This window comes from Salmo salar, chromosome 01 (genome assembly GCF_965601325.2).
Source record: "Salmo salar chromosome 01, fSalSal1, whole genome shotgun sequence".
Lineage (NCBI taxonomy): Eukaryota > Metazoa > Chordata > Actinopteri > Salmoniformes > Salmonidae > Salmo > Salmo salar.
The window spans coordinates 87,608,148-87,635,629 of record NC_138291.1 but is presented as its reverse complement, the minus strand read 5'-3'; the positions used below and the strand labels follow the sequence as shown (position 1 = coordinate 87,635,629).

The window sequence follows — 27,482 nt, the reverse complement described above, 5'->3', positions numbered from 1 at the left end:
GAAAGAAAGAGAAAGACAGAGAGCGAGACATAGACATAAAGACAGAGTGAGAGAAAGAAGGAGAGAGAGAAAGACAGACAGACAGACAGACAGACAGACAGACAGACAGACAGACAGACAGACAGACAGACAGACAGACAGACAGACAGACAGACAGACAGACAGACAGACAGACAGACAGACAGACAGACAGACAGAGACTTAGAGACAGGGTGAGAGAGAGAGAGAGAGAGAGAGAGAGAGAGAGAGACATATACATAAAGACAGAGTGAGATAAAGACAGATATAGACATAGAGAGAGAGACAGACAGACAGAAAGAGAGACAGACAGACAGACAGACAGTTAGACAGACAGAGAGACAGACAGTTAGACAGACAGAGAGAGACACAGAAAGAGAGGAGAGCGGTTGAGCGAGGCTCATACCAACACTAATCTTTCAACTTGACATTTAATTCCAGTCTATTGGTGGTCAATAAGGGGATAGAAAGAAGGGCAAAGGTGACAGACACCAGTCATCCATGAAACTCCGTCTCACCACAAGGTGATGAACTTGAGAATGATTACAAGATGGAGATGAATCAAGCAGAGGGAAATAGCCTCAAGACTTGGGTTAACCAGAGAGAGAGAGAGACTCAATGAAAGTCTCGCCCTGTTTAAATGGGCACTACATTGTGTTAGGCTGTTACTGTCCTTTCAGATTGGTCTTCATATATTGATATTCAATATTCAATATATTCAATATTCAAATTAGAGGGAACCAAAATATATATATATATATCCATGTAGAGACTCTCTCTCTCTCTCTCTGTGTCTGTCGCTCTCTGTCCTGCAACACGTGCTGTGTGTTGTAACGGGACTGATTAACCCCTCAGTGTGTTTAGGAGGTTCCTTCAGATTGTCTTCAAACAGTGAACCACATCCAGATTTGAATAATTGATAGCAGTTCATGTATTGACCATATTGATGACATATCAAGTAGCGAAAAAATTGAAGTACGAGTGAACCAACCAATATAGAAATAACACATTCTTCCTATCAGAGGTGCACGTAATCATGTGTTGTGCATATAATCATATCCTCCAAGGTCTAAAGAGAGAGCTCCTTTAGTAGATATTGAGAATAAATCGTTAAGTCTTGCCACTGGACTTCAGAACAGACAGTTTACGGATAAGTAGATTGCATATTGGAAAAACCAAGAGCAATCCCCTTAACACCTTCACATACACACATGGCGTGCTGGAGCTATCTGTACATATCTGTCACTTGTGATGGTATATGATGGTAATGTTGTAGCAGAGTTCAATTCACTGGGTGTACGTCCTCCTAGGACACCGTAGCTCTCTAAAACGCTGATTAGTTTTGGTTGTATCTGAAATGTTATCGGCATTATTTTAATCAGTCCTAATGAGTTGTTGAGATGTTTAGCAGTCACACACACACACACACACACACACACACACACACACACACACACACACACACACACACACACACATGTTGACCTCCTCCTCTGGGACACTATTGACATCTTGCTACCCTTATAGATCGTACAACTAAATGTAACTGTCTATAACCTGGCTGTTGTCAGCAGGCTGTTGGTGTTGGCATTTAACTACGTTTCTATTCATTCCTCTACTAGTTAGATTCATTTATGAAGTTATACAACCACAAAGAAGTCATCACTTTCCCTTCTGTAATACTAAACAGAAAGAAGTAGAGATGAAGTATAGTGTCCCTAACTGCATCCAATTCCCTTTATAGTGCACTACTTTTGACTAGGGCCCATAGACTGCTATTTGGGATGCAGACATTGTGTTAGGGCTGGCTTTACTTTAGACTCTTTGCTTTTGTGAGTGTTTCATGGCTGTATATTCATGTCACTAGCTATTTTATAAATCAAATCTTACAGTTCTTTGGCTGCCTCTTGACGGGAGCAAGCAGGGATCGCTCAAAGCCTGAGCAAGTCAAATACTGTCTGTTTCTATTTGGAAGAACCATTTCTGAAAGCGCTGCTAAAACATTTGATGCCTGAAGTGAGCTGTACTCCAGTTTTGTCTACATTGGCTTACTTGGTGGAATGGGGATAACTGGAAACAATTTGTTCAGCATTTAGCGTACGGGAAAAGACTGAGGCACATTATACATTACAATGTTTACATTATTAACATATAGATTGCTGATTTGTCATATTTTATGCATTGTGAATCCGGCAGTGCAGCTACAGTATATAATCTTCTTAATACAGTGTTTTAGTGTGTGTGTGTGTGTGTGTGTGTGTGTGTGTGTGTGTGTGTGTGTGTGTGTGTGTGTGTGTGTGTGTGTGTGTGTGTGTGTGTGTGTGTGTGTGTGTGTGTGTGTGTGTGTGTGTGACAGTTATATGCTGATGAAATAATCCAGTTTAATGTTTTACTATGAGGAATGAACCAGGCGACACACACACAGACCCTTTAGTTTGTTATCATGTTTATGTAGTAACAGTGAGCTGAGCAGCCATCCAGAAGAACTTAGATTAGTATTTACCACCAGTGGTCTTCTCGTTAGAGCAGTTGTTTGTTTCGCTCTCCTCCATTTACTTTTTCTTCTATCACTCCTTCTCACTGTGAAATAGACTCTTTCCCTGTCCTCTCCTTTCCTCATTTCCTCTCCTTCATATCCTTCACTGATCTGAAAAAACTGACCAGGTTAAAAGCCAGCATAATGATGGGCCAACTTCCTCCATATTGTTTTCACCTATTAAGTCCAATCAGTAGAAATGAGGAAATGAGAGGACAGAGAAAGAGACAAGTACACTGTTTTTAGACCCTTGAGAAGGAGCCAAAGTACAACAGAAAGGTATTGCTTTGAAAAGTGCAAGACTTCAGACATCAGCACTTTCTCTGTCCTCTCTCCTGAGCTTAGTGGCATCTATCATAGTGTTCTAAAAGCACAATGTCTTCCTTTGATGTATGAGCCCGGGCATTTTGTTCAAAGGGCTAACCTTCTCTGGGCATCTTCTTTGAAATGATAATGTGATGGTTGCTCAGCACAGCCGCAGGAGGAGCAGAGGGCGACCCACACACACGCATGCACACATGCACACACTAGCAGCGGCTCCTGCCAGACTGACTGGGTCGATCAATGTCAAACGCAAGGAGCATACCACCGCTGACCACCACTTCACCTCTAGTCTGACTGACTGGCTGGCTGACTGGATCTCTGGCAGGCTGACTAGCTGGCTCACTGACTGTCTGACTAACTGGCTGTTTGGCTGACGGACTGACTTCATTATTGACTGGCTGACGGATGGACTGACGGACTGACTGACTGTCTGTCAAGCCTTCTACTTACTGGAAGCTGTCTGCCTGCTCATCCCTGGTAGAAGAAGTGGAGAAGGCAGGGCCTTTAGTTAGTAATCATCTCAAACAAATATGATAATAATGATAGAGCTGCTGGTAAGCTGTCTCAATGAAACTGTTACATCATTATCACCAGTGGAATCCTATCCTCTAATTCATTCAAAGCCACTTCTAAATGAGCTCTGAATATTACTGGAATTAATTAAAATAGTCATGCCAAAGTTCAACCTGACTACCTACGCCGTCTCACAGTCATTTGCACTGGGAATGAGATGTGGAAACAATCTCTCTCAACTGCCTGCACAGACACACACAGACACACTCTCTGTCTCTCTGAATCCACTGCAGACCCACCTTGCAACGAACCCATAAAGCGTCACCAAAAACAACCAGCAACACTGGAAAAGTTTCTAAAGTTCCTGTTTACACTCTTGTATTTTTTTTTTGCCATGCTTGTGAATTCTTCACACTGTTTTTAATTTGTCTTCTGTATCTTAGACCCATATCGCATACCAGGTGCCCCGTGCAGAGTGTGTGTGTGTGTGCTGGTGTCAGTTTCGGTGTGTGTGTTCTCCTGCCTGGCTAACAGATGAGCTGTCATGCCTGGGCACCCATGCCCATAATTAAATTGGGGCCGATGCCAGCCGTGCCAGCTAGAGTCAGACGTGTGTGTGTGTGTGTGTGTGTGTGTGTGTGTGTGTGTGTGTGTGTGTGTGTGTGTGTGTGTGTGTGTGTGTGTGTGTGCGTGCGTGCGTGCGTGCGTGCGTGCGTGCGTGCGTGCGTGCGTGCGTGCGTGCGTGCGTGTGTCAGATGTGTGTGTGTCAGATGTGCCAGCTATTTGGCATGTGTACTTGCTACTTGCTTTTCCTTCTTGATGCAGTCACAAACAATACTAGGGACCGGTTGACCTAGCAACATGATATCTCAAGCTGGAAAGGGAGAGGGGAGATGACTGCCTACAGATGTAGGATATTCATTTGATTACTCTTTTGTTGATGAAAATGTTCCTGCCCAGCAGGAAATGGAAACTTGTCGTCTATTCAAGGTTTAAAAATGCTTCCAAAGTTTGTAATTTCCTCTTTACAATTCCAGGCTTGATTTGCAATAACATAAAAATGTATCAACCCCTATAAAAAATATCCATGAATTATAATCCACATACAGTAATAATTCACATTTCCTGTTGCTGTAGGATTATTTTCCTGCTGAAACAAACTGGCTCAAATTAAGATCCACCATCTGTACTTAGCCCAGGAATAGGGCTCCCTAGATGGCCCAGGGGGTACTAAGAGCCCCTAACGTAATTACACACATGGAATGCAATTGCAATAGGAATTGATCCATTCAAATCATTTGAATGAATTACTGTATATCGTATATGCAATAGGCTACCGTATATGACATGTTAAGACAGTATACACATTAATAAAGATTCAGCGAAAACAGTACCGTTCTTTGTATTGTATACGGGAGATTGGTGGAATAATACAGGGATGGATAGCCATAAAACAAAGCAGGCAGGAGAAGAGAGAGGAGACCCATGGGTAGGTGGGTGGACCATATCCAAGCCTTATTACAGGCCGTAATTACACACACCTGAGCCCTCACAACTAGAGCATACGGGCCCCGCACACAGGTCCTGAGACAAGTCTGCCTGCATGCTGCTGTACACAACGTTGATATGTCCTCAGTAACAGTGCGTGGGTAAAATCACTGGGGATGTCAGAAAAAAATGGCATATTACAACGTATGTATTGTGATAATTGCGTTGTTTGCTCTATAACCTGTTAGTTCCTATTCCTCGCCACTGTGATATATAGGCCTAAAGGACGAGACAATAAGAATAAATTCAACCACACCTTTGTTTCATCACAAAACTGGAGAGCAACATCTGTCTGGTGAAGTACACAAAGCATATTGCATGCAACAAACAGTTACATGACCTACAGCATGGTCAAGTAAGTTACTGTTTCCGACATTTTCGGACTACTAAACAGCTATTGATTTTAGAACCACAGAGAGTTACTGCAAGTTGCAAGAAAATAGGAGCTGCCTCCACTATTCCAGCACCATTTAACTTCAACATTTCAACATCATCAAATCCCCTCGGCTTAGTCTAATACAGTGACAACTAAAAGATACCAAAAACAATCTAGTCCAATCAACGTAAGCTAAATATGATGTGGCTGTCCATGGTTCTGATTTCTGTGTGTGTGTGTGTGTATGTGCGTGCACGTTTACGCAAGTAGAAAAAAAATGTTGACTCATGCCAATGCCATCCTCCTCTCTTTCATGTTGATGAAACGGTCTATCACTCTGTCATACAGTACACTATTTTATGTTTTGTTGTCCTAGGCTACCTGGCTAAAATGCTTCCTCGCTAGCCTAACTTCCTTTCATGGGCAACACTAGCTAGTTAACATTATCCTACTACATCTAGCTACATATTGAACTTCCATCCTCTCAGGTCAGGGGCACAATGTATACATTTATGGTTAGATCAGAATCTGAAATATTATCATTGGCCAGTTTGGAGAATTAAGTAAAACCACATGTCCAAATCCCTATCTCCATCCATGGATAATTTAGGAAAGGGACAATTTTAGCTAGCTAGCTAACCACCGGAGGACAACAACACAACGAGATGCAACAATTCAAGTTGTTTCTGTCAATGACATGCGATTTGATAGGAGTGACAGCAAATCAAAACTGGCTTCCTTTGACACTTTTTTTGGTGCTCCAGGGCCATTCATAGTTGAGCGCACTCAGTTTAGCTCAATGCTGATTGGCTATTATTTTCTACTTTTTTTAATCAAGTGAGCCCAAATGCTTGCTGGCTTCCCTTGCACTCAATGCTACGGTGGCAAAAATGTCATACTCTTTTGAACCGAACAGCATCAGATAGATGGCCTACACATACAGTGGGGAGAACAAGTATTTGATACACTGCCGATTTTGCAGGTTTTCCTACTTACAAAGCATTTAGAGGTCTGTAATTTTTATCATAGGTACACTTCAACTGTGAGAGTCGGAATCTAAAACAAAAATCCAGAAAATCACATTGTATGATTTTTAAGTAATTAATTTGCATTTTATGTGTGCGCACTTGGCGACACATGAACGGACAATAGCACACTTGTACTTCTCGCCCTCAAATTTGTTTATCTCTAAACAAAACTGTATTGAATACACATAGCCTATGGATGATGTTGATACAGTATCTTCAACCTCCAGGGATTTTCTTAAGCTAAATGGAAATATACTGTACATAAGCTTATATTACTTAAAAGAAAAATAAATACTGATGTTCTTTAAAGTTGCAATAAGTAACTTTTTGGGCGATCCAACCAAATTCACACAGAAATGTGTGTTATAGATCTGTCATTCTCATTGAAAGCAAGTCGAAGAAGCGGTAGATCTTTTCTATGTTCGCTATTTCTGTGCTTCCCGGTCTATTACTTCCGATTTTGTACACCAGCTTCGAACAGCTGAAAATACAATATTTTTGCTCATATTTCATGGCCTCCCGAGTGGCGCAGCTTTCTAAGGCATTGCATCGCAGTGCTAGTGGCATCACTACAGACCCGGGTTTTATCGGCTGTAACACGACCGGCCGTGATCGGGAGTCCAATAGGGCCCAGCGTCGTCCGGGTTTGGCAGAGAGGGCTTTACTTGGGTCATCGTGCTCTAGTGACTCCTTGTGGTGGGCCGGGCACCTCCAGGCGGACCCTGGTAGTCAGTTGAACAGTGTTTCCTCTGACACATTGGTGTGTCTGGCTTTGCCTCTCCCGAGCCCGTTGAGGAGTTGCAGCGATGAGATCGCAAAAGGGGGTAAAATACCAATGCCCAAAAATGTATATATGTTTCACAGCGGTTTAGATGGTACAATGATTCACTATACTTTCTTGTTTAGTCACATAATGTGAAATTAGGCAAACTACTATTTTAGCAACCAGGAAATAATTTCTGCATAGTGCACCTTTAAAACTAATTGACAGATGGTATATTTGATGACCAGTACTAGTCCTTGGGCCAGAGGGCCAAATTTCACAAATGTTAGGTCTGGCTCATGGACTAGTGGGCCTACTGGGGTGACTCTGACTTAACTGTGGTAAACAGCCCCCGGATTCTGTTCTGACTCACCCCAGTGTGTGTTGGGTGTTGTGACCTGCTGAAGCACACACACACACACACACACACACACACACACACACACACACACACACACACACACACACACACACACACACACACACACACACACACACCACACACACATCCAGCGGAAGCGGAGGTTGGGAAAGTTAATGGCAGACTAATTAGATAGCTTGGATCACTGCATGGTCGCCAGACTGCTCATTACTCATCAGTGATTGGACGACCGTTGCCGGACCGTTGCCAAAGGGGGAGTGAGAGATGATTGGCTCCCAGGTTGCAGATGGGAGGGGTTGTGGGGTGCTGCTGAATAATAAGTGTACACCCTGTATTTCTGCTTGGTAGAGACAGACACATCTAGAACTATATGACTCGGGGTGGATCTTCAAAGCAATGGATGACCATCATAGGATGAGAGTCAGTCTGTGTGGAGAGTTAACCGGCTGGTCAAGACCTTTTAGACTTTTGGGGATTTTGGCAGAAAGTATAAGTAATCATTGAGGGAGAGGAGACATGGGATTCAGAGAAAAGATAGTTATAACTGTTTAACTATAATATATCATATACTGTAAACGGAACTTGGTCCATTTCGTTTTTTAAACGACGCATAACCACAGTTGTCCGTGAGCCATGTCTGTGAGTCCATCCATCCTCTGCCAGGGGTCTGGTGAAAATCAATGTCTGTGTCCCAAATAGCACCCTGTTCTCAATATAGTGCAATACTTTTGACCAAAGCTCAATTGGAAGTAGTGTACTACGTAGGGAATAGGGTGCCATTTGGGACGCATCCCATGTCTTTTTACTGCAAAGGTTTCAAAGTAAGGGTGAAATTACTTTTCCATAAAAGAGAAAAATTGAAGGTCTGTTGAAGTCTGCTGAGTTGAATTTCACGTTTTCTTTTCATAGAGAACATCCATTTACTATTTAGCTATAATGGCAGTTTAGACATGGTTAAACTCTCAGTGGCATTCTCTGACCTGTGTGCCTTTTCTGATTTGGACACATGCAGGACATACTGTAGACTCATCTCTGGAGAGAGAGGGAGAGAGAGGGAGGGGGGATGGAAAGAAAGAAAGCATTTGCTCACTCTTTCTCTCCCACAGGTCCAGGTCTTATATTTGTATGTGTGTGAGCCATGAGTGACCTAAGACACCAACACCTCTCTCTCTCTCTCTTTCACTCTCTCTCTTTCTCTCTCTCTCTCTCTCTCTCTCTCTCTCTCTCTCTCCCTCTTTCTCTCTCTCTCTCTCGCTCTCTCTCTCCCTCTCTTTCTCTCTCTCTCTCTCTCTCTGCCTCTCACTCTCTCTCTCTCTCTCTCTGTCTCTCTCTCTCTCTCTGTCTCTCTCTCTCTCTCTCTCTCTCTGCCTCTCACTCTCTCTCTCTGTCTCTCACTCTCTCTCTCTCTCTCTCTCTCTCTCTCTCTCTCTCTCTCTCTGTCTCTCTTAATTCAATTTTTCAATTCAATTCAATTTGCTTTATTGGCATGACATACCAATGTACTTATTGTCAAAGCTTACTTTGGATATTTACAATATTAACATCAAAATTGTCAACAGGACAACAGTAACAACAATTACCAAGGGTCAAAATAACCATACATTGAACAATAACAATAAGCATACAGTAGAGGACATGCGCAGGTTGATTGGTCTGTCAGACACTGTCCCTCATCTTATGGCAGGCAGCAATGTAGTGTGCTGCCAACCACAGCTCTCTGCGTCCTCCCCCAACAGGACGGGTAGCCTACTCTCATCAGAGAGGTCTTTGAAACCTTGAATAGGGGTTTCAAATTTGGGGAAATGACACTCTCTAATTGTTTTATATTCTTGACATTTTGTCAGGAAATGCAGCTCTGTCTCAGGTTCTGCTGTTGTGCAGTGTTTGCACAGCCTTTCCTCTACAGGGAGCCAGGTTTTCCTGTGTCTACCCTTCTCAATGGCTTTGGCTGTGCTCACTGAGCCTGTACTTTGTCAAGGTTTTTCTAAGGTTTTGATCAGTAAGCATGGTCAAATAGTTAGCAACGGTGTACTGTCGATTTAGGGCCAGATAGCACTGCATTTTGCTTTGTGCTTGTGCTTGTGTTTCCCAATAAGCAATGTAGTTTTGTTTTGACTGTGTTGTAATTTGGTTTATTCTGATTGATTGGATGTTCTGGTCCTGAGGCTTCAGTGTGTTAGTAGAACAGATTTGTGAACTCAGGACCAGCTGGATGAGGGGACTCTTTTCTTTGCTCAGCTCTTGGCATTGCAGGGCTTGGTAATGATATGAGAGGGGGTCACTGTATTTTAGATGTTTCCAAAACTGAATTGCTCTTTTTCAAGTTTTTATTATTAGTGGATATTGGCCTAATTCTGCCCTGCATGCATTGTTTGTAGTTTTCCTCTGGACATGTAGGATAATCTTACAGAACTCTGCATGCAGGGTTTCAATGGGGTATTGTCCCATTTGGTGAAATCTTGTTTTGCAAGAGGACCCCACAACTCGCTGGCATAAAGTGCAATTGGTTCAATGACACATTCAATTAGTTTTAGCCAAATTTGAATAGGTATTTCAATTTGAATTTGTTTAATTAATGGCGTAGAATGCCCTGCATGCTTTCTCTCTCAGTTCATTCACTGCCTCATTAAGGTGTCCAGTTGAGCTTATTTTTAACCTAAGGAATTGTAGTGTGTGCAGTACTCTATATATTTTGTACCAATTGAGAACTTTGGTCTAATTCCCTGATATCTGGATCTTCTCTGGAAAAATCATTATTTTAGTCTTTTTGGGGTTTACTGCCAGGGCCCAGGTCTGGCAGTACTGCTCTAGCAGGTCCAGGCTCTGCTGTAGGCCATGTGCTGTGGGTGACAGCAGGCATAGGTGATCTGTGAAGAGTAGGCATTTACCCTCTGAATTGTGGAGACTAGGATTTTTCGAGAATAGTGGCCAATTCGTTGATGTAAATATTGAAGAGTGCAGGGCTCAGATTGCAACCCTGGTGAAGGCCCCGCCCCTGGTTAAAAAATTCTGTTCTTTTCTTGCCAATTTTAATGCTGCACGTATTGCCAGTATACATTGATTTAATTATGTCATATGTTTTACCCCCTACACCACTTTCAATAACTTTGTAGAACAGTCCTGTATGCCAAATATAATCAAAAGCTTTTTGGAAGTCTCTCTCTCTCTCTTTCTCTCTCTCTCTCTCTCTCTCTCTCTCTCTCTGTCTCTCTCTCTCTCTGTCTCTCTCTCTCTCTGTCTGTCTGTCTGTCTGTCTGTCTGTCTGTCTGTCTGTCTGTCTGTCTGTCTGTCTGTCTGTCTGTCTGTCTGTCTGTCTGTCTGTCTGTCTGTCTGTCTGTCTGTCTGTCTGTCTGTCTGTCTGTCTGTCTGTCTGTCTGTCTCTCTCCCTCTCTCTCCAAAAGAATAAAGACATTACAAATGTCATATTATGTGGAAATAGTTAAAGTACAAAAGGGAAAATACATAGACATAAATATGGGTTGTGTTTACAATGGTGTTTGTGTGTGTTTGTGAGTGTGTGTGTGTGTGTTCATCAAGGCATCAAGGGCTGAATGTATGACTCCTCCTGTTTCACTGGACAGTCCGTTTTAGAATGGGATTTCCTTGGGTGCTGCTGTCCTGTAGCAGACACTCACTCACTTTCTCACACACACACACACACACACACACACACACACACACACACACACACACACACACACACACACACACACACACACACACACACACACACACACACACACACACACACACACACACACACACACACACACACACACACTTACTTACTTCTAAAAGTTGATCTCAGCTACAGCTCCTGTGGGATGCTTATGACATTTCAGTATGTAGCACTATCTGACCGTATTGTCACATTGCCCACAATCTGTTAGTCAGACAGACTAGACTTCAACGGAGTATGAAACCTTTCTTTCATCTTCTTCCCGAGGGTGAGAGGTTGAGGGGGTAAGACAGAGAGAGAGAGAGAGAGAGAGAGAGAGAGAGAGAGAGAGAGAGAGAGAGAGAGAGAGAGAGAGAGAAAGCCAGGCAGGCTCGGGGTCAGGACAGAACGGCAGGCAGGCTCGGGGTCAGGACAGGCAGGTACAGAACGGCAGGCAGGCTCGGGGTCAGGACAGGCAGGTACAGAATGGCAGGCAGGCTTGGGGTCAGGACAGGCAGAGGTTCGTAAACAGGTCAGAGTCAGGCAGGTACAGAACGGCAAGCAGGCTCGGGGTCAGGACAGGCAGGTACAGAATGGCAGGCAGGCTCGGGGTCAGGACAGGCAGAGGTTCGTAAACAGGTCAGTCAGGCAGGTACAGAACAGCAGGCAGGCTCGGGGTCAGGACAGGCAAAGGTTCATAAACGGGTCAGAGTCAGGCAGGTACAGAACGGCAGGCAGGCTCGGGGTCAGGACAGGCAGGTACAGAACGGCAGGCAGGCTCGGGGTCAGGACAGGCAGAGGTTCGTAAACAGGTCAGTCAGGCAGGTACAGAACAGCAGGCAGGCTCGGGGTCAGGACAGGCAAAGGTTCATAAACGGGTCAGAGTCAGGCAGGTACAGAACGGCAGGCAGGCTCGGGGTCAGGACAGGCAGGTACAGAACGGCAGGCAGGCTCGGGGTCAGGACAGGCAGAGGTTCGTAAACGGGTCAGAGTCAGGCAGGTACAGAACGGCAGGCAGGCTCGGGGTCAGGACAGGCAGAGGTTCGTAAACGGGTCAGAGTCAGGCAGGTACAGAACGGCAGGCAGGCTCGGGGTCAGGACAGGCAGAATGGTCAGAATCTGCAAAACTAGGAAACAGAACTTGAGAAAGCAGGGAGACGGGAAAACACACTAGTAGACCTGACGATACAAGACGAACTAGCAACAGACAAACAGAGAACACAGGTATAAATACACTGGGGATAATGAGGAGGGGGTGGAGACAAGCACAAAGACAGGTGAAACATGAGGGTCCAGACCTGGCGACTCTGTTTCAGACAGCGACTCTGTTCCAGACAGCGACTCTGTTTCAGATAGCGACTCTGTTCCAGACAGACACTCTGTTTCAGACACTCTGTTCCAGACAGACACTCTGTTTCAGACAGCGACTCTGTTTCAGACAGCGACTCTGTTCCAGACAGACACTCTGTTCCAGACAGACACTCTGAGTCAGACAGCGACTCTGTTTCAGACAGCGACTCTGTTCCAGACAGACACTCTGTTCCAGACAGACACTCTGTTCCAGACAGCGACTCTGTTTCAGACAGCGACTCTGTTTCAGACAGCGACTCTGTTTCAGACAGCGACTCTGTTCCAGACAGACACTCTGTTCCAGACAGACACTCTGTTCCAGACAGCGACTCTGTTCCAGACAGCGACTCTGTTCCAGACAGACACTCTGTTTCAGACACTCTGTTCCAGACAGACACTCTGTTTCAGACAGCGACTCTGTTTCAGACAGCGACTCTGTTCCAGACAGACACTCTGTTCCAGACAGACACTCTGAGTCAGACAGCGACTCTGTTTCAGACAGCGACTCTGTTCCAGACAGACACTCTGTTCCAGACAGACACTCTGTTCCAGACAGCGACTCTGTTTCAGACAGCGACTCTGTTTCAGACAGCGACTCTGTTCCAGACAGACACTCTGTTCCAGACAGACACTCTGTTCCAGACAGCGACTCTGTTCCAGACAGCGACTCTGTTTCAGACAGCGACTCTGTTTCAGACAGCGACTCTGTTCCAGACAGACACTCTGTTCCAGACAGACACTCTGTTCCAGACAGCGACTCTGTTCCAGACAGCGACTCTGTTCCAGACAGCGACTCTGTTTCAGACAGCGACTCTGTTTCAGACAGCGGCTCTGTTCCAGACAGCGACTCTGTTTCAGATAGCGACTCTGTTCCAGACAGACAATCTGTTTCAGACAGCGACTCGGTTCCAGACAGACACTCTGTTTCAGACAGCGGCTCTGTTTCAGACAGCGACTCTGTTCCAGACAGACACTCTGTTCCAGACAGACACTCTGTTCCAGACAGACACTCTGTTTCAGACAGCGACTCTGTTCCAGGCAGACACTCTGTTTCAGATAGCGACTCTGTTCCAGACAGCGACTTTGTTTCAGACAGCGACTCGGTTCCAGACAGACACTCTGTTTCAGACAGCGACTCTGTTTCAGACAGCGACTCTGTTTCAGACAGACACTCTGTTCCCGACAGACACCCTGTTTCAGACAGCGACTCTGTTTCAGACAGCGACTCTTTTACAGACAGCGACTCTGTTTCAGACAGAGAATTTTGTGACAAAGCTCTTCTCTGTGAGGTTGTCTGTGTCATGCTGAGATAATACTTCCTGAAATCAAGGGAAATGACATACTGTACATATTACAGACTAAGACTACTGTATTAAAAGGGAACATTACAGAACACCGTAGTAGTTCATTATATAATATAATGTCATGTTTTTGTATTTCATGCCTGCTTGCTTTATGGAGAGGGTGTTGTATTGTACAATAGGAAGGAGAGTGATGGTGGAGAGGGTGTTGTATTGTACAATAGGAAGGAGAGTGATGGTGGAGAGGGTGTTGTATTGTACAATAGGAAGGAGAGTGATGGTGGAGAGGGTGTTGTATTGTACAATAGGAAGGAGAGTGATGGTGGAGAGGGTGTTGTATTGTACAATAGGAAGGTAGATAGGAGAGTGATGGTGGAGAGGGTGTTGTACTGTACAATAGGAAGGAGAGTGATGGTGGAGAGGGTGTTGTATTGTACAATAGGAAGGTAGATAGGAGAGTGATGGTGGAGAGGGTGTTGTATTGTACAATAGGAAGGAGAGTGATGGTGGAGAGGGTGTTGTATTGTACAATAGGAAGGTAGATAGGAGAGTGATGGTGGAGAGGGTGTTGTATTGTACAATAGGAAGGTAGATAGGAGAGTGATGGTGGAGAGGTATTCATGTGATTGTGCATTAGAGCAGACATTATTCCAGTCATATGTATTCAGTGTATTCACCGTTGTAAGACAGGGATTTATATTTCAATCTTTTCAGTTTGAAAAAAAGAATGTGATTTTGGATCTTGAATTGTTGATGAGTGGTTGAGTGCCTTCAGAAAGTATTTACACCCCTTGACTTTTTCCACATTTTGTTGTGTTACAGTCTGCATGTATGAATTACATTTAGATTTTGTGTCCCTGGTCTAAACACAATACCCCATAATGTCAAACATCTTTGTTATGGTAAGCCTAAATAAGATCATTAGTGAAAATGTGTTTAACAAGTCACATAATAAGTTGCATGGACTCACTCTGTGTGCAATAATAGTGTTTAACATGATTTTTGAATGACTACCTAATCTCTGTACCCCACACACAATTATCTGAAAGGTCCCTCAGTCGAGCAGTGAATTTCTAACACAGGTTCAACCACAAAGACCAGGGATGTTTTCCAATGCCTTGCAAAGAAGGGTACCTTTTTGTAGATAGGTAAAAAATGTATAAACAGACATTGAATATTATTTTTAGCATGGTGCAGTTATTATTACACTTTGAATGGTGTATCAATACACCCAGTCTCTACAAAGATACAGGCGTCCTTCCTAACTCAGTTACCAGAGAGGAAGGAAACCGCTCAGGGATTTCACCATGAGGCCAATGGTGACTTTAAAACTGTGACAGAGTTTAATGGCTGTGATAGGAGAAACCTGAGGATGGATCAACAACATTGTAGTCACTCCACAATACTAACCTAAATGACAGAGTGAAAAGGAGGAAGCCTGTACAGAATACAAATATTACAAAACATGCATCCTGTTTGCAATAAGGCACTTAAGTAAAACGGCAAAAACTTTGGCAAATAAATAAACTTTTTGTCCTCAATACAAAGTGTTATGTTTGGGACAAATCAAATACAACACATTACTGAGTACCACTCTTTATATTTTCAAGCATGGCGATGGCTGCATCATGTTATGGGTATAACTATAGTGATTAGGAATTAGCAGCACAACTTAATAGCAGCACTCATAGTGTAAAATAAATGACAGTTAGTAGTTAGTGAGTTCTGAATCTCTTTGTTTTCACACACATTTGAAAGTCACTACATTTGACCCTGTATGGTGTCAGGAAAAGCAGCGTGAGGGTATGCACCAAGGATATAGTAGTAAGAGGCTAGTAGCAGGGTTTCCCAAACTCGGTCCTGGGAACCCCAAGGGTGACATAGCACTAAACAGCTGATTCAAATAAGCAAAGATGTATAATGAGTTGGTTATTTGAATCAGCTGTGTAGTGCTAGGGCTAAAAGCTAAGTGTGCTTCTGGTCCTCAGGACTGAGTTGGGGAAACCCTGAGGTAGTTCATAAGAGCAAAGTACTGGGTCAAAGGATACCTATAGCTGCACGTTTCTGTCTATGCTTTGAGAATGAGTACCTTTTTAGTTGTACTTTATGGTGCTGGGGATATATTTAATTTATCCTACCAAAGGAAATGCTCTCATTCAGATATTATCTCCAATATCTGATGTAATGTAGTGTAATATAGTGTAATATTTACTAAAAGTCTGCTCAGTAGTAGACCCCACTGCTGCCACCAGTGGGGCATGGGTTATGTCCCAAATGGCATCCTACTCCCTATATAGTGCACTACTTTTTAACCGGAGTCCTATGGGCCCTGGTCAAAAGTAGTGTGCTGCATAGGGAATAGGGTGCCATTTGGAACATGGACCTAGGCTGGTGGTCTGTACTGGGGAGCCAGCTAATTGGCTAATAGGATATTCTGAACTGTGCTTATGGTTTGATTGTGGCTCCCTGGTGTAAAATGTTATCATTGGTTCCTGAATTGTTGTTGATTGTGTCCCTTTAGTAGCTCTTGTGGGATCTGTTGGTCCTGAGGGTCTGGAGTTGAATGTGGAATTAATAGCAACAGTGGAATAATGGAATTATTTCTTCTTTTCTTTCTTCTTTCTTTCTTTCTTTCTTTCTTTCTTTCTTTCTTTCTTTCTTTCTTTCTTTCTTTCTTTCTTTCTTTCTTTCTTTCTTTCTTTCTTTCTTTCTTTCTTTCTTTCTTTCTTTCTTTCTTTCTTTCTTTCTTTCTTTCTTTTCTTTCTTTCTTTCTTTCTTTCTTTCTTTCTTTCTTTCTTTCTTTCTTTCTTTCTTTCTTTCTTTCTTTCTTTCTTTCTTTCTTTCTTTCTTTCTTTCTTTCTTTCTTTCTTTTTCTTTCTTTCTTTCTTCTTTCTTTCTCTCTATTTTGTCTTTCTGTGCAGATCGAACGTGTTATCTTCTGTGTCTTCCTGGAGGCGGACTACAGGATCTACAAGGAAAAAATCCTTCAAGTCTTCCAAGGTAGGTCTGGTTCTGTTTCCATTATGCCTGCCATGGAATGTAGTGTCCCTGTCCTTCCTGAGTTTACCTGGGGCTATAAAGCAACATAAAGTCTAACTTTAGTGTCATCAGATAGTTTACAATGAGAGAAGGCCTTTGGATTAGTTGTGTAGTGTTTGTTTTTGAGGGGCAACTCTAGAGAACAATCCTGTTGGACCACCCAGCCAGCCAGCCAGTTCTCTGCTGAAAAGGGCATGTCTCTCTCAGGGAGTTCCAGGAAGCATCCACAACAAAGCAAAGCTGTCTCACCGAGTCTCACGGAGACGATAGATAAACAAACGCACGTTATTTTCTGCTCCAAGTCTCTCCTGCCACCCAACCCTCCACACACAAGGACACACACACCCCTCCTCTCCAGTCTCTGAGCCCTGAAGCCAGGAGCAACCAGTCACCATCTCTGATGGCTAGGGGACCATGGAGGATTAGAGCTAAAGGGCTATAGGGGTGTATGGGGGGCTGAAGGGTAGACAAGCCTGCTTCACCATGCTAGCAATGTCTCCCATGTGGCACCTATTCCCTCCCCATCTTGAAAATCCCAGGCTCTCCCATGTCTCTCTCTCTCGTTCAGAATCTCGCTCACAATCTCTCTCTGTGTCTCTGTTTGACTCTCTCTCACTCCATCTTCCCAACTCCTCGTCCCCTAGAAGGAATACAGAGTTTCAGGCCTTCATCTTCCTTCGACTCTCACATGGAGACTGTTTTGTTCCCTCGCTCTTTTCCTCCCTCTTCCCTCATGTTGCCTTTCTTCCTCCTTCTTTACTTTCCTCCCTCCCTCTTTCTCTCCTCCCCTCCTCCCCTCTCCTTCTCTCCTTTTCTCCCTCCATCCCCCTTCCCTCTCTAACTCTTTGCTGGAAGATTACCTTCACCCTACAGTGTGTGTAATGATATTGCCTGTCCCCATGCACCGAAGGAACGCCTTTTCATATTAATGTTGTGAGATGGATTTCTAGAGCTGTTGTTTCTGCCGTTATCACTCCCAAAGTGCCAGCAATAAGTACAATAAGTACATCTCCATCATCCAAATGCCATGTAGGTAGGGAAACATTTGACCACCTTACTAGTGTAGAGGAAAGCCTTGGAAAAGTTGTTCATTATTAGTTATCACTCCCAAAGTGACATTGATGAGTACATCTCCATCACTATAATGGAGTTTTAGCAACACGATCTCCAAAGAAAACACCATAACTTGTCATAAATGCTGCAATAGACACAAGGCATGGCTGGCGCTTTAAATTATGGCATGTGGGGCCATCTGTGGTATGTCTGTAGATTATGGAGTATGTTAGCTGTCAGTCAAACTGCGCAAAAGTGAAACCAAAACTAACCTCGACAGTTAAATTTAGGCATTCATTCTGAGATTTTGGTCAAATTTAGGCATTAGGGTTTAGTTTACTTCAGAGTGGTTAAGGTTAGGGTTAAGGTTTGGGATAGGGTTAAAACAAAAATACAAAACAGGTGCCTAGCACTGGGATTGAACTCACAATCTTCTGAGCCATACTGTAGCTTGCTGTTCAAGCCCATCCTGTGATCCTCAACCCCATCCACAATGCCCATACCTAGCTCATCGATCCTATTAAATCAGGGATGGGCAACTTTGATGGGAGTGGGGGACACCAAAAATCCCCCATCCCCCATTTTGCCATGGGGTGAAGAGAACATGTTGCCGTTTTAAAGCTAGTTTGCTGCAATTCTACACATTTTGTCATAGGATGGAGAGAAATGTTTTCAGTTTGTAATATGATATCTGAGTGAGACTGACTAACAGAGTCAATGGGGTCCTCCCTGGCTCTAATTCGACCATAATTACTAAGTTTAGTTAGCTGGCCACTAGACTAACTTACCAATCTAAAACACTTTAGCTGACATGGGCTAATTGAGAAACTATCATACAAATTGTTGATAAACAGCCACATTTTGAAATTGCACCTTGTGTATTCTACTATTCTACCTAGCAACAGTAAGTTGAGTCACTGATTAACTTCCAACATTAAAAAAAATGTATTATTTATTTTGGGGGGGAAATAGGCACATGAGTTGCCCCTAGTGGATGGTTGGAAATTGGCATGGAAATAAAATGCCACGTCTCGCCATAATGTCACCATTTCAAGTATGCCTAAATAGACAATAATCCATTCGAGTTTGGGATGAGTTTTGGGTGAGGGAAGGAGGAAAGAAAAGCACTGTGCTATTGTTTTAATGTACAGGAAAGCATCAGAAGAGTTGTGAGTACTAAGAGAAGATATCTAAGAGAAGATAACCAACTCCTCCTGAAACTACTGCTCATTGACATGCACAGACTTAAAAACTAATTGACAGACAACACTGTGCTATTGTACTATTGTAGCGCAGCAAAGCACAAAGAAAGCTGTATGTCTAGGTTGAGGTAATAGAAGATAACTCATCCTGAAGCTACTTTTTATTGACGTGCAGTGACTTCTTAATGAGGTCTTGAGAGGTTCAAATAATGGAGAGAAATTCAATTGGAGACCTTTAGAGAAGGGCATGGCTGGAACAAGCAGAAGTTCCACACAGTGGTGTGCTTTACCTCATCACACACACACACACACACACACGCACACACACACACACACACACACACACACACACACACACACACACACACACACACACACACACACACACACACACACACACACACACACACACAGGAGCTTTCCCTCATCACACAGTCTGGGCTTTGATGTGACCTATGAGCTCACAGGTTAAGGGTTGTCTTTTCACTTCCTCCTGGGACACACCCCCTAAGTACCTTGCTGCCTCAGACTCCTTCCCACTGTCTACCTCCACTAGCGGTTCTGGGGGGGTGTTTACATCCGTTTTTAGACAGTGGCAACGCGGAACACTAATGATTATGAACATGGTCTTTTGCCTGCTAATGCCTGCAATGCAGTGAAGAAAACGATATGACAACAATAACATTACATTTACATTTAAGTCATTTAGCAGACGCTCTTATCCAGAGCGACTTACAAATTGGTGCATTCACCTTATGATATCCAGTGGAACAACCACTTTACAATAGTGCATCAAAATCTTTTAAGGGTGGGGGGGGGTTAGAAGGATTACTTTATCCTATCCTAGGTATTCCTTAAAGAGGTGGGGTTTCAGGTGTCTCCGGAAGGTGGTGATTGACTCCGCTGTCCTGGCGTCGTGAGGGAGCTTGTTCCACCATTGGGGTGCCAGAGCAGTGAACAGTTTTGACTGGGCTGAGCGGGAACTGTGCTTCCTCAGAGGTAGGGGGGCCAGCAGGCCAGAGGTGGATGAACGCAGTGCCCTTGTTTGGGTGTAGGGCCTGATCAGAGCCTGAAGGTATGGAGGTGCCGTTCCCTTCACAGCTCTGTAGGCAATCACCATGGTCTTGTAGCGGATGCGAGCTTCAACTGGAAGCCAGTGGAGAGAGCGGAGGAGCGGGGTGACGTGAGAGAACTTGGGAAGGTTGAACACCAGACGGGCTGCGGCGTTCTGGATGAGTTGTAGGGGTTTAATGGCACAGGCAGGGAGCCCAGCCAACAGCGAGTTGCAGTAATCTAGACGGGAGATGACAAGTGCCTGGATTAGGACCTGCGCCGCTTCCTGTGTAAGGCAGGGTCGTACTCTGCGAATGTTGTAGAGCATGAACCTACAGGATCGGGTCACCGCCTTGATGTTAGTGGAGAACGACAGGGTGTTGTCCAGGATCACGCCAAGGTTCTTAGCACTCTGGGAGGAGGACACAAGGGAGTTGTCAACCGTGATGGCGAGATCATGGAACGGGCAGTCCTTCCCCGGGAGGAAGAGCAGCTCCGTCTTGCCGAGGTTCAGCTTGAGGTGGTGATCCGTCATCCACACTGATATGTCTGACAGACATGCAGAGATGCGATTCGCCGCCTGGTTATCAGAAGGGGGAAAGGAGAAGAAGAATTGTGTGTCGTCTGCATAGCAATGATATGAGAGACCATGTGAGGATATGACAGAGCCAAGTGACTTGGTGTATAGCGAGAATAGGAGAGGGCCTAGAACAGAGCCCTGGGGGACACCAGTGGTGAGAGCGCATGGTGCGGAGACAGATTCTCACCACGCCACCTGGTAGGAGCGACCTGTCAGGTAGGACGCAATCCAAGCGTGGGCCGCGCCGGAGATGCCCAACTCGGAGAGGGTGGAGAGGAGGATCTGATGGTTCACAGTGTCAAAGGCAGCAGATAGGTCTAGAAGGATGAGACCAGAGGAGAGAGAGTTACCTTTAGCAGTGCGGAGAGCCTCCGTGACACAGAGAAGAGCAGTCTCAGTTGAATGCCCAGTCTTGAAACCTGACTGATTAGGATCAAGAAGGTCATTCTGAGAGAGATAGCAGGAGAGCTGGCCAAGGATGGCACGTTCAAGAGTTTTGGAGAGAAAAGAAAGAAGGGATACTGGTCTGTAGTTGTTGACATCGGAGGGATCGAGTGTAGGTTTTTTCAGAAGGGGTGCAACTCTCGCTCTCTTGAAGACGGAAGGGACGTAGCCAGCGGTCAAGGATGAGTTGATGAGCGAGGTGAGGTAGGGGAGAAGGTCTCCGGAAATGGTCTGGAGAAGAGAGGAGGGGATAGGGTCAAGTGGGCAGGTTGTTGGGCGGCCGGCCGTCACAAGACGCGAGATTTCATCTGGAGAGAGAGGGGAGAAAGAGGTCAAAGCACAGGGTAGGGCAGTGTGAGCAGGACCAGCGGTGTCGTTTGACTTAGCAAACGAGGATCGGATATCGTCAACCTTCTTTTCAAAATGGTTGAAGAAGTCATCCGCAGAGAGGGAGGAGGGGGGGGGAGGGGGAGGAGGATTCAGGAGGGAGGAGAAGGTAGCAAAGAGCTTCCTAGGGTTAGAGGCAGATGCTTGGAATTTAGAGTGGTAGAAAGTGGCTTTAGCAGCAGAGACAGAAGAGGAGAATGTAGAGAGGAGGGAGTGAAAGGATGCCAGGTCCGCAGGGAGGCGAGTTTTCCTCCATTTCCGCTCAGCTGCCCGGAGCCCTGTTCTGTGAGCTCGTAGTGAGTCGTCGAGCCACGGAGCAGGAGGGGAGGACTGAGCTGGCCTGGAGGATAGGGGACAGAGAAAATCAAAGGATGCAGAAAGGGAGGAGAGGAGGGTTGAGGAGGCAGAATCAGGAGATAGGTTGGAGAAGGTTTGAGCAGAGGGAAGAGATGATAGGATGGAAGAGGAGAGAGTAGCGGGAGAGAGAGAGCGAAGGTTGGGACGGCGAAATACCATCCGAGTAGGGGCAGAGTGAGAAGTGTTGGATGAGAGCAAGAGGGAAAAGGATACAAGGTAGTGGTCGGAGATTTGGAGGGGAGTTGCAATGAGATTAGTGGAAGAACAGCATCTAGTAAAGATGAGGTCAAGCGTATTGCCTGCCTTGTGAGTAGGGGGGGAAGGTGAGAGGGTGAGGTCAAAAGAGGAGAGGAGTGGAAAGAAGGAGGCAGAGAGGAATGAGTCAAAGGTAGACGTGGGGAGGTTAAAGTCACCCAGAACTGTGAGAGGTGAGCCATCCTCAGGAAAGGAACTTATCAAGGCGTCAAGCTCATTGATGAACTCTCCAAGGGAACCTGGAGGGCGATAAATGATAAGGATGTTAAGCTTGAAAGGGCTAGTAACTGTGACAGCATGGAATTCAAATGAGGAGATAGACAGATGGGTCAGGGGAGAAAGAGAGAATGTCCACTTGGGAGAGATGAGGATTCCAGTGCCACCACCCCGCTGGCTCGATGCTCTAGGGGTATGCGAGAACACGTGGGTAGACGAAGAGAGAGCAGTAGGAGTAGCAGTGTTATCTGTGGTAATCCATGTTTCCGTCAGCGCCAGGAAGTCTAGGGACTGGAGGGTAGCATAGGCTGAGATGAACTCAGCCTTGTTGGCTGCAGACCGGCAGTTCCAGAGGCTGCCGGAGACCTGGAACTCCACGTGGGTCGTGCGCGCTGGGACCACCAAGTTAGAGTGGCAGCGGCCACGCGGTGTGAAGCGTTTGTATGGCCTGTGCAGAGGGGAGAGAACAGGGATAGACAGACACATAGTTGACAAGCTACAGAAGTGTTGTTTCTTGTATTATTGTCTCTTGTGTCTTTAGAGAACTGTTTCACTTTGATATCCTTTTTCTTCTGTCCTGATTTTCTCTTTCTTTTCTTCTGTTAACTAGATATTCTTTGTTGTTCTTCGTTAGCTAGCTAGCTTCTTCCCAACAACATCTAATGTAACTGGCCCCTCTAACAGTACAACTGGCCCCAGCTTGGCCCCCCCAGTTGAAATGGTCTAGAACCGCCACTGTCTACCTCCCCCTCTGTTTGCTAAAGGCATTTGATCTCTGACACCTGTTCATAGCTTTCGCTGGATATCCAACACAGGAGAACCAAGAGTTGTCCCTTTCCTTAACCTACTGTAACTAAAAGAGAACCGAGAGCTCAGTCCTTTCCATTTTCACAACCTAGTTAAAGGTCCCGAACAGTCAAAATCATGTTTTTCATGAAATTAGATGATATTTGGATGAAACCAGATCAAAGTAGGATTTTAATTCGGTTAAGTGAGCTCTGGAACAGCTGGGGGTCCATGAGGAGAGAGTTGAGAACCACTGACTGACTTAGTCAACTGTTCTCAATTGAGAAAAGGTCAAACATGAGTCTTTCACAAGACACTGTCCATAGTCATATGTAACATGTAATGGCATAACACAACAGATCAGCTGGAATAACACTCTCACATGGCTGCACAAAAAGTCCTTTTTCTAAAATGTTCAGCATTTTTATCCGATTTTTTTGTTGTTGATTATGGGTGATGTTTTAGTCACTCAAAAGGCTATTTTACATGGAAATCAGAATGATTGTTCGGGATCTATATCTTACCTTCAGATTTGTGGAGAGAATGGATATTTTTATTCTGGCTGATCCATACAGTGTATGTGGTGTCAGTTTGGAGAAGAGGTTGGGGACTGTTGAGTCGGTGACAGTAACGCCAAGTGGACTCGTGATGATCTAGTGTGTTTCTTCGTTCAGAGGGAGCAGGCACTCCGGACCACACGACTAGGGACAGGAACTGCAAGGCGGCGTTGAAGGGAGTGATAACAGGGGTGGCATTAAGTGTTGAGGAGGATCAGCTGAAATGGAAGATTCCTGGTGTCTGTGATGCCTGGCGTTTGGTGCGATGCAGACCCGGTGTCTGTCCTGCTGAGTTTTGATGCAGAGTCTTTGCCCAACAAGGTTAAGTTAGGATGTATCAGTTATCCCGTGAGAGATTTTGGTTCTGGAAATACTACGGTGTTGCAGCTGTGTGTAGGATGGAGATTCCTAGATGTGAGAAGTGAGAAGTGTGCAGGAGACCATGAAAGGAGGCAATGTGTAGTATTGGTTGAGAAAGTGCGGGGGTGCCCATGAGGCTGGAGATCGGAGGTGTCCAGTTAGAGGTTGCCAGGGTCAGAGTTGTACAGAAAGTGTCGTATACTGAAGCAGTGAAGAGAGTGGTAGAGGAAGATGTGTACAGGGTGAGGGATCCTGAGAGGATTCCTGTGAGTAGGCAGAGACCAATAGAGAGTGATAGGAATAATATGTGCTTCAGTAAGGGGGGTTTCTTAGCAATTAAAGCCATGGTTGTCAACTGTACTGCAGAAAATAGAGGTTGTTGTGGCAGCTGCAGAGAAGTACTTGGGATTGCAAGGTTTTACTGCAGAAGATTTGCAGGGGGTGTTGAGTGGTAATGTTCTGTCCTCCCAGACCGTTGGCCTGGAGTAGGATTAGATGGGGTTCAATAGTGAAATGGGGTAGTGTTTTTAGTGAGGGCTAATAGTTGTCAGGGCAATTTTACTTTTACTTTTTCACAATTTTGTATTTCCGGAATTGAATGTAGGTAGGCCGTGACTGGCCTCACACTCCAGTACAGTATGTGGCGGTGCATGCACCTACAAGTTGGATGCCAACCAAATCCCAAAGAGAAGAAGAAGATTAACTGTGTTTGGCCATTATATTTTTGCCATAACTTTCTGACTGAAGTAACTGCCATAACTTTCTGACTGAGAAACAAAGCTTAGTTGTCATGGTTATGACATATGCAATGGTTAATCTCACAGTGTGAAGAATACTTGTCTTTTGCTTGAGCAGAATCGGAGCGGGAATCTGAGAGAACCAGAATTAGCTCGGCAGGTGTCCTTGATAGTGCCTGGGAGTAGATGTGTCGAAATAACCAGAGAATCCTAGCTCAACTCAGTCTGTGCTCAAACTCTGTCGTAACACCTCATCATCACGGTTGGAGATAGACAGGCAGAGTGTGTGTGTGTGTGTGTGTATGTGTCAGTCAGGCAGTTGCGTGGATCAGCGGGAAGAGACAGAGGAACACAGACAGACTACATGACACGTTGTGACTAAATCACACGGTGCTGTAAAGGCTTGTTCTATCACACAGTGTCATCTTCTCACCTAGAACAGCCCACTTTCTCTCCTCCTCTCTCGTTCTCTCTCACTCACTGGAGCTAGAACATTCTCTCGCCCCCTCATTCTGTCTGTCTCTTTCTTCCTCACTCATTCTCCTCTCTAACCAACACCATCTGTCTCTCTCTCTCTCTCTCTCTCTCTCTCTCTCTATTTCTCTCTGTCTCTCTCTATTGTTCTCTCTTTCTCTCTCTCTTTCTCTTTGTCTCTGTCTCTCGAACTTGTTCTCACTCTCTCACTGTTTATCTCTCTCTCTCTCACTCTCTGTCTCGCTCTATTGTTCTCTCTCTCTTTCTCTTTCTCTATTGTTCTTTCTCTCTCTCTCTTTCTCTTTGTCTCTGTCTCTTGTTCTCGCTCTCTCACTGTTTATCTCTCTCTCTCTCAATCACTCTCTGTCTCTCTCTGTTGTTCTCTCTCTCTTTCTCTCTTTCTCTATTGTTCTTTCTCTCTCTCTCTTTCTCTTTGTCTCTGTCTCTCGCTCTTGTTCTCGCTCTCTCACTGTTTATCTCTCTCTCTCTCTCTCTCTCTCTTGCTATCTCTACACACACCTTACCCCCAACTACCAACATCTGACCAACGTCATCACCTCTACTTCAGCTTGTCTAGACAGAAGAATAGCTTTTTTCTTTCTCTCCTCCTCTCTTTTCTCATTGTGATGTATTGTGTTGTATGTTTGTGTCCTCGGTGGCATTAGTTTTACCTGTCAAGTAACAATGAATGCAGAGGGACCAGTAAACAGGGCATTTGCATATGGGAGATTGTTTCATTACAGTGTGCCTCCCAACAAGCTGTTGATATGAGAAACATTGGTGCCAAGATGAGACCTCGCCATGCTTTACTGCTATAGGGACGGGGAGAAAGTCTGTGCTGCATCTTAAACACTAATACAGGTTACACAGATACACACGTTCTCTGGATCTACTGGCTTGCAACGGCAGCATTGTGGGTTCGTTTCACAGGACCACTCATACGTAAAATGTATGCATGCATGACTGACTGTAAGTCACTTTGGATAAAAGTGTTGCTAAATGACATATACAGTAGATGGACACTATAACTACATTGAACAATGTCTCCAAAAATCTAGAGGGACTCCAGAGGATTTATGCTATATTTGTACTCTAATTAGAAAATCAGTAATTGGAAAATTAAAATCATTGATGAGTAAAATCATTCACTTGATTAATACATAGTCACCTTAATTGATATCATTAATCATTTGGCATTATATTAGCATGTGTGTGTGCGCGCACACACACACACACACACACACACACACACACACACACACACACACACACACACACACACACACACACACACACACACACACACACACACACACACACACACACACACACACATTATTAGCCTTGACAGTCATACACTCTTAGAAAAAAGGGGTTTTCTGCTGTCCTCATAGCAGAACACCTTTTGGTTCCAGGTAGAAGCATTTTTGGTTCCAGGCAGAACAATTTTGGGTTCCAAATGTAGAACCCTCTGGGGTTCTACATGGAACCCAATAGGGTTCTACATGGAACCAAACGGGTTCTATCCGGATCCAAAAAAGGTTATTCAAAGGGTTCTACTGTGGGGACAGCCGAAGAGACATTTTAGATTCTAGATAGAAAAAAAGGTGCTAAGTGTGTTTTGTCCATAGTATTATTAGTAACCATATTAGCGTTTCAATTTAATTCATGTTTTATTTGGTATGATTGAGGGCATGGATTGGCATTCATATTGTCCTATTATTTATGTGTGAAAATGGAGCATGCTTTGGCACATTGTCCTTTTATTTGTAACAATATTAGCAAGGATTTAAATGTAATTCATAATTCCTACACTTTGATTGAAGACATGCATGCTTTGGCACATTGTCCTATTATAGTGTTTGTGACTGTTCTCCACGCTTTGGCACATTGTCCTATTATAGTGTTTGTGACTGTTCTCCACGCTTTGGCACATTGTCCTATTATAGTGTTTGTGACTGTTCTCCACGCTTTGGCACATTGTCCTATTATAGTGTTTGTGACTGTTCTCCACGCTTTGGCACATTGTCCTTTTATTTGTGACCGTGGTAGGTTCTTTTGCAGCCGTCGTGGTTTTGGAGTAGTATTATGTTGAAATTGATTCTCAGTGTGTTAGGTACTTTAAAATGATCTGGGTGAATGACCACAAGCTGCTGGGGCTCTGTCTCTCTCTCTCTCTTTCTCT

General features: G+C 44.6%; 1 protein-coding gene across 2 annotated transcripts in view; it reads left to right on the top strand.

Annotated features, from left to right (window-relative positions):
• macrod2 (mono-ADP ribosylhydrolase 2) overlaps nt 1–27,482 on the top strand; it is a 1,142,091-nt gene that overhangs the window by 1,035,366 nt on the left and 79,243 nt on the right. For both annotated transcript variants that reach the window (XM_014207733.3, XM_014207725.3), the window contains exon 9: nt 16,719–16,797. In XM_014207733.3, the coding sequence (XP_014063208.1) occupies nt 16,719–16,797 (79 nt within the window). The remainder of the gene's footprint in view (nt 1–16,718; nt 16,798–27,482) is intronic.